At 33.9% G+C, this 11,530-nt stretch overlaps 1 protein-coding gene across 1 annotated transcript; it reads right to left on the bottom strand.

Moving 5' to 3' along the window:
- Positions 1-987: 987 nt before the first annotated feature.
- LOC127789090 (WAT1-related protein At3g28050-like) lies at positions 988-3,569 on the bottom strand. Its single transcript, XM_052317863.1, has 7 exons — positions 3,277-3,569; positions 3,090-3,149; positions 2,868-2,981; positions 2,278-2,524; positions 2,033-2,191; positions 1,379-1,530; positions 988-1,288 (listed from the first exon to the last, which is right to left on the bottom strand). Exons 1-7 carry the CDS (start codon positions 3,459-3,461, stop codon positions 1,129-1,131), a joined length of 1,077 nt encoding a protein of 358 aa, XP_052173823.1. The 5' UTR covers positions 3,462-3,569; the 3' UTR covers positions 988-1,128.
- Positions 3,570-11,530: the final 7,961 nt, after the last annotated feature.

Below are 11,530 nucleotides of genomic sequence, written 5' to 3'. Positions count from 1 at the left end.
TCGATACATTAACAAACCTGAAATAAGGGAATAGGCAGAAGAAGAAAGAAGCCCTTATATTTGGCTCTTGTTGATATTTGGAGGCACCAAAAAAGATGCCTCTGAACTGATGAGGACATGCCCAACACTTTAAGTCGGATGACTTTCTATGTTACTTTGGGCTTGTTCAAACATTTGAAAACTGGGGAAAATTCCCATTTCAATGACTAAATTAAGATATTATATCAAAATATTATTTAGACATTTAAATTTAATATTTGTACATTGTGGTGATATTCTATTTTGATATCTTATATTTTATGCCATGTTAATATAAATATACGAAATATTAATATAAAGTATTGTTACAAATATCAAACTTGAATATTTAAATAGCGTTTTCGATATATAATTGTTAAGATATCAAACACTTTTCTTCGACTATCTCCCTCAGTTAAGCCAAGATTTTGTGTTGGATTCTTTATAATTTTATTTTTGGTATTTTGATTTTTTTAAATACTTTTGTTTTTATAATTTAAATAGCATCAAAACAACTCATTTGGACTCTTAACCAATTGAGTGAGATATTAGGTTTGAACTTGATGAAGAAATCTAGATCGTTCCTAAGTTTGAAAATATCTCTCTCTATCGCCAACGATCAATATTAGGGAAGAAATCATCACCAATTGTGGGTTTGTCATTTTATAATTTTTTTTTTTATTTTTCATTTTTTGTGTGATTTTAGGAGAGAGTAGAGAAGGGGAGAAAATTTTGTGAATTTGCACAAAATTAACTATAGTTAAATAGACAAAGGATTACATGTTGTGCGGTAATGAATCTCAATTAAGAGAGGTATGTGACATTTAAAATATAAGGGTAGTTGGTGCAATTTAAATAAATTTAAAAGGTAATATGTGAAATTATTTTTTCTTTTTTATTTTCTAAACTATATTTTCTTACCTTTATTGAACAGTTCAACCACCTAGCTAATGAGAATGATTAATTAAGGGACACTCAGTGTGAAAATGAGAAAGGGAAACCAAAACAAACTGCAACAAGTGATCCTTGAAACTGATACAAAGCCACTTCTCTTTGGAAGCATATTATTTATGGAGGATACAGTTTGCAAACTCTTCTAATTAAGTTTGCTCAAACATGGTTTCCCAATAATAGCGGAGCCTTTTCTTCTGGGATTGGTTCCTGCAGGCCACTGACCCCCTGCTGCTGCTCATCGATGGGCTTCCCTTCTTTGGCTTTGCCCCAGATTATACAGTAGAACCCAATGATAATAACAACCGATCCCAACAAACTGCACAAATTTTATATGTCATCTCATCACTTCAAAATAGTTATTATAATGAAATACGGCAACAAATGGCAAAGAAACGGCATCTCTTACGTTCCTAAGTAGAAGGAATCTCCCAAGAGAATGATGCCAATGACTGCCGAAGTGATGATCCCCAGTGGATGGAACATAGCCACAAAGAAAGGGCCCTTTTGATGAGCACACCATATACAAACCCCAACTTGGAATGAACCCCCAAGAACTCCCTAAAAATAATTCACCATTATACATATATACCATCAGTATTAGCATACTTGTTATGCTTTTTTTTGGCTAGAATATATGTTATGGCCAGGAGTAGTAATATTAACAACACATGCAAAAGTGATGTAACACATCAAAATGTTTGAAAAAAACAAAATGACCCCTTAAAACCATTAATGTTGGAGAGAAGCACAAGAGGAAGAGGAAGAAGGGTATTTTTGTTTTTTTTAAATTAACATTTTAGTACGTTGCTGTCACGTCTCTATGGTCAAAGCTAAGCTAAACAAATAGCATACAGAAGGGCCAAAGTCGGCTGTATAAGAGGGGAGGTCAAAACTAACAAAAGAAAGAAAACAAGAAGGGAGCAAACAAAGGCCTCTAGTCCATATATATAAAAACAAAGGAAAAACTAGAAAGCACAAAGCATATATAGTACTCTTGATACTTATAGCTCTTGAATTGTGGGGGAAAAAGAAAAAAAAATAATGGGTTTCATCAGCTTACCGCGTAAAGAATAGACAATAATCTAGAAGTAGGTTGCAAGCTCCAAGAACCATGGGATCCTTCAAAAATCAAAGAGAGTCCGGCAGATAGAATTGTAACGGAAAGGCAGTAAAAGAACAGTATGATCAGCACTGCTGGGTATTTCTTCATCAACAATGCCTGGATATATAAATAAAGTTTACTCTTAGCAACCAGTGTATATATGTATATGGAATAATTGTTGTAAAATGTAACTGGAGCAAGACCATTGCAATGACGAAAACTGCAGATATTGCACAGTCGAGAGCGAGGAGGGAGCCTCCGAGAAGCATGTTAGTTTGAGGAGCAAGAAGATGGTGGGGAGAGGAGTTTGAAGAAGAATTTGAAGCAATTGCGAGGTTGAAAAGAAGAGGGCCTTGATAGAGAGTGGCAATGAATGCACCGGCGATTGAAACTGCTGTTCCTATGGATTTAGCCACTGTACTTGAGCTTCCACAATCTGCTTTCTCCATCCTACAATCGTTCCCATCAATATCTGATTTTAGAGATGCATATATGTTTGTAGATCGATTGTCTGTTCACATTCAAGCAAGATTATCAGCAATGATCGTCCCCTCATTTATTCCTTTTGTTCGTTCTTCTTCTGTTTTCTTTTTCTTTTTTCAAAAACCCAAAATGTTTAGCTCACTAACTAATGAAATTAGGGATCCTGAGTGTTGTTGTTCGACAAAACCCAAACAAGTAACCCACTGATCAAAGAACCAAACGAGAATACTATTGGCAATTAATGAATGCAGGTCAACAGATGACGATCTATGATGATGAAGATGATGATTGTAGCACACAAGAAGAGTACCCCAAAATAATGGCGAGAATGAAGGTGAATCCAGGGGTGAGGCTCATAATCGCCGACGCAAACGACGCTGGAGTGTACTGAAATCCTGCATACCCAACGGCCTGCACCGAGCACCTGCATTAATTAATTCGGATCCATCCCTTCATGGTCAGTACTTTACATGATTAAGAATATATATATAAAACACACAGTAGGCTTCAACAATGATCGTCTGTTAGTTACCCGATTACCCCTAGCAAGAAGAATTCACAGAGAAGGCGACGAGTGAGAGGAGGGCGGGATCTGTGTATGTGAGATGAGATGATGAAGTTAAACAGAAGAAACTAATAATCTAATATACATATATAAATATATATATAGTTAATGAAGATCATGATCATGAAGAATGAAGATGATATGCATAACATACCGGTGGATGAGAAAGGAGGACGGAAGGAGGAGGAGAGTAGCCAGAGCGTTGGAGAAGAAGACGAAGCCGAAGCTTCTCATCCCACTCAACACTGCTTCTTTCGCTGCTATCACCAGCCCCCCCTTTGCCACCTCCATTCCCACCATCGCCACGTACGGCGCCAGCCCCCCTCTACTCATCCCCATCTCTCTCTCTCTCTCTCTCTCTCTCTCTCTCTCAGCGCACTTGCACTGAAAATCAAATCAGAAATTAGGGTTGCAGGATCACCTTATTCGTTAAACGGGGAGCTCTAGTCTTTTAATCCCCTACTGCTTGTACTGGGATAACAATACTCTAAATATTAATATCACTATCACATCGTTCTCTATCGTTTCCCACTTAACGTACCGGCACTTCCATTAATTAATAAATTTTATTACTTTGCTCTATTAAATGACAAAAATACCCCTCACTCAATTACAAATTTACTATCTTTCCTTGTCGGTCTCCTCTCTCTTCTCTCTCTCCTTTTTCCATGACTACCTCATTTCTCTCGTCGCCTCATTTACTCTCTTTCTTTGTCCGCCTCCTCTCTTTTCTCTCTCCCTTTTCCATAGCCACCTCGTTCTTCTCGTCATCTCATGCTGACCACCGTTGCATTCTCCCTCTCAACACGCAAAAGACAAGGCGACATGGGACAAGACAACGAAAGGAAGGCACTTGCTGGAGATATAGTTATGGAAAGGGAAAGAGAAGGCGACCAAAGAAATGAGGAGTAAATTTGTAATTAGATGAAGAGTATTTTTGTCATTTGAACATTGTTCGACAAACCTCTCGAGCAAAGTAGCAAGACAATTAATTAATTAGTTCATCTACTCATAGAAATTAATTAAATTAATTGTTTTGCAACTACTAGGAATCTTATTGAAATCTCCAAGGATCATGTATCATCTGAAGATTCTGAACCGAGTTGTCTCCTTTTAACTCATTAGATTATATTCACCGTCATGTCAGGCTGAAGTGGGGTTAATTAATCAATCAAGCTTAAACTAGCTCTCGAATCAATCGATTATGATTATAAAATTGGCAATTAATCCAAAAGCATCGGAAATGGTGATGATGGAATGCAAGCTTAATGCTAGCAAATGAACATGGTTTAACGTGGGGGAAGGGAAACTGATTTATTATCCTCCCTTATGTGGTACGGATTCCGGCTCACGTGGTAGTTTTATAAAATATTGTAAGTTTTTAAGATCTAAGATTTAGAATTTAAAAATATTATTTATACACTTAATTATAAATTTCTTTTTTGATAACTTAGGTTGCGTCATCTTTACTGTTTTCAAGTCATTTATAGTTTTTAATTTTCTAAAATAATAAAACAAGTTCTCTTTATTATTTTTAAAAATGTATTTTTGAAAATAAAAAAAAATTATAAAAAAAACTCAAAATAACAAAAAGTTATTTTAACTGTTTTTATGCAAAATAAACTCAAAACTCAAAACACATTTATTTATTTATTCATATTTTATTATTATAATGGAAAAAAATATTATAAAATTCATTAACTTTAAAATGTATATATTTTTTAATAATATATTAACATTAAATATTTTTCATTTATTGAATAATCAAATTTATTAAATAAAATATAATTAACAAAATATTTTCAAAATTTCAAAGAGAACACGTTTTCTAATTTTCTGTTTTGAGTAATAGTTTTTCAAAATGACAAAGAAAACGTGTTTTCAATTTTCTAAAACCAGACTACCAAAATAAAAAACTGAAAATGAATTCAAAACTTAAAACTGAAAATTAAAAAGTAAACAAAACGTAGCCTTAGGTTCCGAGTGTAATACCCCATATCTGTGTAAGGTCACCGCATAATTTAGATGAATCTAAAATATCGAAAAGTGGGTTTAAAAGTAAAATAAATCGTCGAATCAACTGGAGGGAGTACCTCCGGACTTAGATGTCTAAAGAAAATGGTACATCAGTAACGAGCATCCTGAGAAAAGAATTATGGCATCGAAAGAAATGAGATCGAGAATAGTTTTCGGTACAGTAAAAATACAGCTGTCGATTAGGTCGTAATACCAAATTGTTATAGACGATGTCCAAAAAGTCAACGGAGTGTGTCTAGGACTAATATTTTATGTATAGAACAACCCTTAAGTGATTTCAGGTTGAATCGAGTGGATTTAAGGTCAAAACGATCAGTCGGGCCTAAGTGCAATTTTTTGAATTTGCCCGAGCGAGGTCAAAACGATAATTTTTTGAAAGTTTCAAGGGAGAAATGAGAAGTACTAATTTTGAGGGTCTTAGTGATGGTACTGTAAAGATCAAGGGCTTGAGGATAAGGACCAAAAAAGAGAAACTGCAATTTCCGAAAAATCTGCTCAAAAATGGCAAATCTGGTCGCGATTTGTGGCCGAAAAATCTGGAGATTGCAGCTGTTCTTCGACAGGGCATGGCCAAGGTCGCATAAGGGCGAAGCAACGGCCTTTGATTGGTCGGAAAAATGGACGAATTTGGTTATAAATAGCTGAGTTTTTGTGAGGGTTTGCATCAAAGATTTTACTTCAGATTTCTCACTTTTGGGAGTGAATCAAAGGTCGGGGATAAGGGACTTTTGTTCCCCAGGTTGTGAGGAGCAATTCTGAGAATTTTGAGGATTTTTGGAGTAGTGTAGGGAGTGTTTTCGCATATATATACATTCAATCGTATATATATATACATATTGCATGAGTATTAAATCGGGTTGTAAAGTGATCGATTGAAGGATCTATTAAGGGGATTTTGGTCACAAGGCTATGGATAGCTAATCTGGAAAGTTTCGTGTCAATCGGAGTTCGAATCGAAGGTCAATTTGGCTCGCCGGAGTTCGGTGGCGAGTGGCTTAGACGGTTTGTTTTCGGTCAAATCGGAAGGCTTCTGGTGGTTTTTTCCGAGCAAGATGGGTACCATGGGGATCGACTAAGGGAGAGGAACAGCCTGGTGTCATCGCTTCAATTTTACGGTGTGCCGTCGCCGGAGAAGATAACTAGAGGTATTTTCTGTATTTTTTTAAATGCTGAAAATATAGAAAATTCGATAAAAAAAAATAGAATTAAAGGAATTAAAGTTCTGTAAAAATATCCGGAAATTCAAGGAAAAGGAATAGTTTATTTTGATGAATTTTTATCTTGGAAATTTCTTGAGGAAATAATTATTTTTGATTTTTAAAAGGAAATGTAAATGAAAAATAAATATGAGGGATTTTTAAAAAATTATGAGAAACTTCCAGAAGGATAAGGAATTTATTTTATGAGTTTTGGTGATTTTTATTGGAGGATATTCGAAGGAAATCAAGGAGAAATAAATTTTTCTCAAGGAAAAGTAATTATGGAAATTTGAGAAAATAGGAGAAAATCTGGAAAATTTCCAAAAAATTTCAGAGGCTGATAAATATTGTTTTATTAATTCTTGTGGAGAAAAATTTGGAAAAAAAATACTTGAGAGGATTTATTTGGAATTATCGAGAGAAAATTAGGAAGAAATTAGAGAAAATTTATGAGAAAATTGAGAAAATAGATATTGATTTTCTTTTGAATACATATGATGTCTAGGGTATTATTGAGACTCGAATTTGAACTATAGAGCGCCTGACACGAGAATCGAGGTTGGGCACGCATTTCGAGGAATCTTAAACTTAGCCCCAAAAGTGAGTGGTTATATCGAAAAACTCGTTTGTGGCATATGAATGGTTTACTATGAGTGTTCATCCTCATGGCTAGGTTTATTGATGGTTTTACAAATGATTACTTACACCTGTATTATATTTCGTATGGTAAATTACATACATTGAGATGTTGACTTTATGCATGTTATGATTTTTCGATTGACATGTTGTGTTGTCCATGTGGACGTGGGTTGTTAACCCGTGACGTAGCTCTCGAGTGTCAGCACTCGGAATGCGTGCCAAGGGTTAATGTTATGTGACCCACTTGGGACAGGACTGAGACAGACTTCATCCTACGGTATTCAAGTGGCGGGGCTGAGAGTGGACACCATCCCAGGTTTCTTTGAGCAATAGCATTAGGGCCGAGGTGTCGTGGATTTCGGGGATAATGCTGATGTGACACTCTTGGGGCTAGGGTTGCGTTGGGTTTTGGAATGCTTTTGAGTAGGAACGTAAAGCCTAACAATAATAATGGGGTGATTCCCGGGTTCATATGTCGAGGTTGTCCCTCTTAAGCATGATTGGTTTGCCAATGGGTCGGTGCGGTCGTGTCGCCTTTAGAGAGATTGCATTTTCCCCGGTTAGGGCTAAGTGCTATGTGGGATTCTCTTAGGCTAGGGCATGTCGGGATTTATCGATTTTATATATGGTTTTGCATATCTGCATGAAAATATTTTTGAACTCTCACTTAGATGATTCAGCATCTAATTTGGACTATGTCCCTGGAATATTCAAACGTTTCAGGTGAATGCAGTTGTGCCAAGGGAAAGAATGTCATCGAGATGTAGCTGTTATGTTTAGTTTTCGTAGGTTTTTGTCTATGATTACGATGTTCAGAGGTTATGTAATATTTTGATATTTTCATGTAAAACATCGATTTGGTTATTGTAAAATGAATTGTCGGTTATATATCATTAAGGTTTCGATCTTGCTTCCGCTAATGTGATTGATAATACATGTCTTAGTCTATTAATTATTAAATTTTGATATGTTAAGAAGGTACGATCAGAATTGTCAGGAAATGATTATGATGAAGGTATGTGTATCGAGAGACTTATGTTATGTGTTTGATATTGAAAAAAATATATATTCCCGAAATCTCGAGGTAATGCACGTTCTGGGAAGATGCGGCGTTACACCGAGTTTAACCCGACTAATCTTGAGAGACAGTGGTCTTCTCTTCTGATTCGCTCTCCAAATAAATTCAAATGTGGCCGCATTTTATACACATTCGATGGAAAACTTTCGGGAGGTAGTTTTTTTTGTGGACCTCATCAAGACCTTATCTCTACAAAGATTTGAATCTCCGATACTCAGTTCAACTTTCAAGTCCTTTACCATTAAGCTATGGGTGTAAGGGCACTCCATTGTGATTTTGTATATAGTGTGTTACATTGATATATATACACATATATAACATATTAATGCATGAGTATTATAAAAAATATGGAAGAACCTAGAGCAACTATCTATTAATTTGGGTTTTACCCGTAATAACCTCACCCTCGTAAGGACAACTCCTTAGGCCCAACCCTGACATCCAAAATATAATAAGATCAGCCCATGAATGAATTCCCGAAAGAAGACCCAAACGCTGTCTTTTGGGCTCAGAGAAGGCCCATTAACTAATTGGGCCAACGTAATACATGCAGCCCAACTTTGTAGGAACCTTTGTGCTATATGCCAAAAATGGTCATTTTAGAAAAGGAAAAAAAGTGTAAATCAATTTGATTCAGAGTAAATTTATATTAACTTCGACTCGTAATAAATATAATCGATTTAACAATTTTAATAGCAAAATTTGAACAAATCGACAGCCTCCAAAAAGGAGATTTGGTTTCAATTATTGAGCCCATTTTATTTCTTCCAATGCTCCCAACTTTCAGACCCATTAAAAGTTCAAAACTTTCTTTATGAGAATAGATAACAAAGAAGCATCTTGGCTGGCTAGAAATGTGGCCATGCCCCCCCCCCATGTGATGTGCCATCCTTTCTGTAAAGTGAAAATTAAATAAATCAAAGCACTGATGATGATAAGACATTGTTGGGACATCTTAAAGTGGAAGAAAATGAAATAAAGTAATTAGTTAATTTAATTTTCAATTTTATATATATATATATATATGTATTTATACCATGGTTGGTTGTTAGGAGGAATTCCTCCACCCATCTCTCAAGATACGCCCTCTCTTAGGGCATCTCCAACCCCTTTAGCTGGGATAAAGGTATAGTTTATTCTTTTTTTTTATTATAAATATTATTTTATTTCTAAAATTATTTATTTATTTATTATATATCAACTTAAATTATTACCTAAAAATTATATAATTAATTTTTTTAATTATTAATAATATTAAAAAAAAAAAGTATAACAGTTATTATCTCAATTAACAAAACATTATATTGAACACGACAAAATCTGGATGATTCAAACACAAAATAAGTTAAGAAAGTTGACCATGGTTGAATATACGAGAATATTTTTTAACTGAACATATGAAAATTTAATTCCTTTCATAGAGGATCCGAATATACGAGAATATTTTTTAACTGAACAAATGAAAATTTTATAAAAAGGGACTCAACAACAAGCTAGTGAATCTCAAAATACCCCCGATTTCTTTTACCAATTTTTCGATAGTATTAGAGGATCCAGAAGTGATCTATCTAATTATTAAATTATTATTTTTATTTATGTAGTATTTAAAATTCAATAATATGTAGTTTTCAAAATGTATAATGTTGTAGTGTTCATTCAACATAATTTTAATTAATTTTAATTATCGTGTTTGTAACTTTTATTTAGTAATTTTTAATTTAGTACATTTAATAATTATTAATCAATTATTATTTAGTAATTTCTAATTTAGTGCATTTATTAATTATAATTTATTAATATTATTTAAATATTATTAATACTAATAATAAGTAAATAAAAAATATATAACAATGGAATATAAAAGAAATTAAATTTTATTATAATTAAACTGGGGGCAAAATTAGAATAAACATATTATCCTAAATTTGAGGTCTCAACCAAATTTGGGGGTAATATTATTCACAACCCCAAATTTGGGGTAGAATTTAAGAGTGTGATGGAGCGGATTTTAGGCTTTTTTTTTTTGAATTATTTGATAAATTATTATATATAGTTAAATAAATTACTCTTGAATGTTGAAATTCATTTATAATGAATCGCATATAGAATTTATTTTCAAATGAATTATTATGTTTACAATAATACAATTTAAATAAATTTCATAAACTTATATTTAAAATAAACCCAAAATTTGTTCTTACTTCCTAAAGTACCTTTGACATAATAATGTTCTTAAAGTTAAAAAAAAAAGAAATTATTATTATTAAAAATAAAGAGAAAAACAAGATATACATACATAGATTTTTATATTCTGCAATGTTTAGAAATTAACTAAATATATTATATTTATTAATTTAAATATAATTAATTAATTAATTAAAATAAATTATATAAAAATAGCTTAATTTGTAATCCTTAACAGTGATGTCAGAGTAGAAAGGGTCAATGTCAACGTCAAACAGTGGTGACAAAGACAGAGATAAGTGGTGGCTGGCTATGGCTAGGGAAAGAGAAAGAGGGTATTCTTATCCACAAATAAATTTTATTTTTAAATAATTTTTTTTATTTTTTTACACCCTTCTAATATATATTAAAAGGATTAATAATTAACGCTTAAAGTAAATGCATACACTGGGGGGGGGGGGGGGGGGGGTTTGTACTGGCAATGGCCCATGAGATTTGTGAGTGATTTGATGATCAAATGTCACTATCTAAGGAGCCCCACATATCTCAGTCCTCTGTCTTGAGCAGACCCTTAGATGCTAATCTCTGTCTCTCTCTCTCTGTCTCTATGATTGTATGTCCCTTTTCAAACCCTGTTAGGCCATCAAACTAACATCACCCACAAACTCTACCCGAAAAGTCTTTTGAGAGATAAAAAAGCTTATTGACCAACTTATTGAATGAGGTAAAAATATAAAAATATCCTTGTCCACTTCGTAACTTTGTAAAGTAAGTCACTGTTTTGCTTTATCCTCCTTTCTCATAGTAGTCGCCTCATCACTGACTTCACCTCGCTGCCATCGATGAGCCGAAAGCAACGGTGAAGCAGCCGTCATGGAAAGAGAGAAGAGAGAGTAAAGCAATAACTCACTTTACAAATTTGTAAAATAGACAAGGGCATTTTAGTATTTTTGCCCCTATTCGATAAACCCCTCTGTCATTGTGTCTGGCCTTGTAGAAGAATCCACCCAACCTAATCTCTCTAATAACCAATAAGCATAGTTATATACATATATATATATATTATAATTATGAAATACGCACCACTTTAAGAAAAAAAAATGTTATTAGTACTTATTGGGCTATAATTTGAACTACCTAACTTGCGTTGCCTCACCACTCGTGCGCAATCGTCGCTACATCTTTATGGATGATCAACACGCGAAAGGCCAGATGACAAGGGGATGGAGACACCGAATAGTTGTTGGAGACGGGCCATAAGAAAGGGTGAG

The sequence above is a fragment of the Diospyros lotus genome, chromosome 13 (genome assembly GCF_014633365.1).
Source record: "Diospyros lotus cultivar Yz01 chromosome 13, ASM1463336v1, whole genome shotgun sequence".
Classification (NCBI taxonomy): Eukaryota; Viridiplantae; Streptophyta; class Magnoliopsida; order Ericales; family Ebenaceae; genus Diospyros; species Diospyros lotus.
This window is presented reverse-complemented; position numbering and strand designations above follow the sequence as displayed.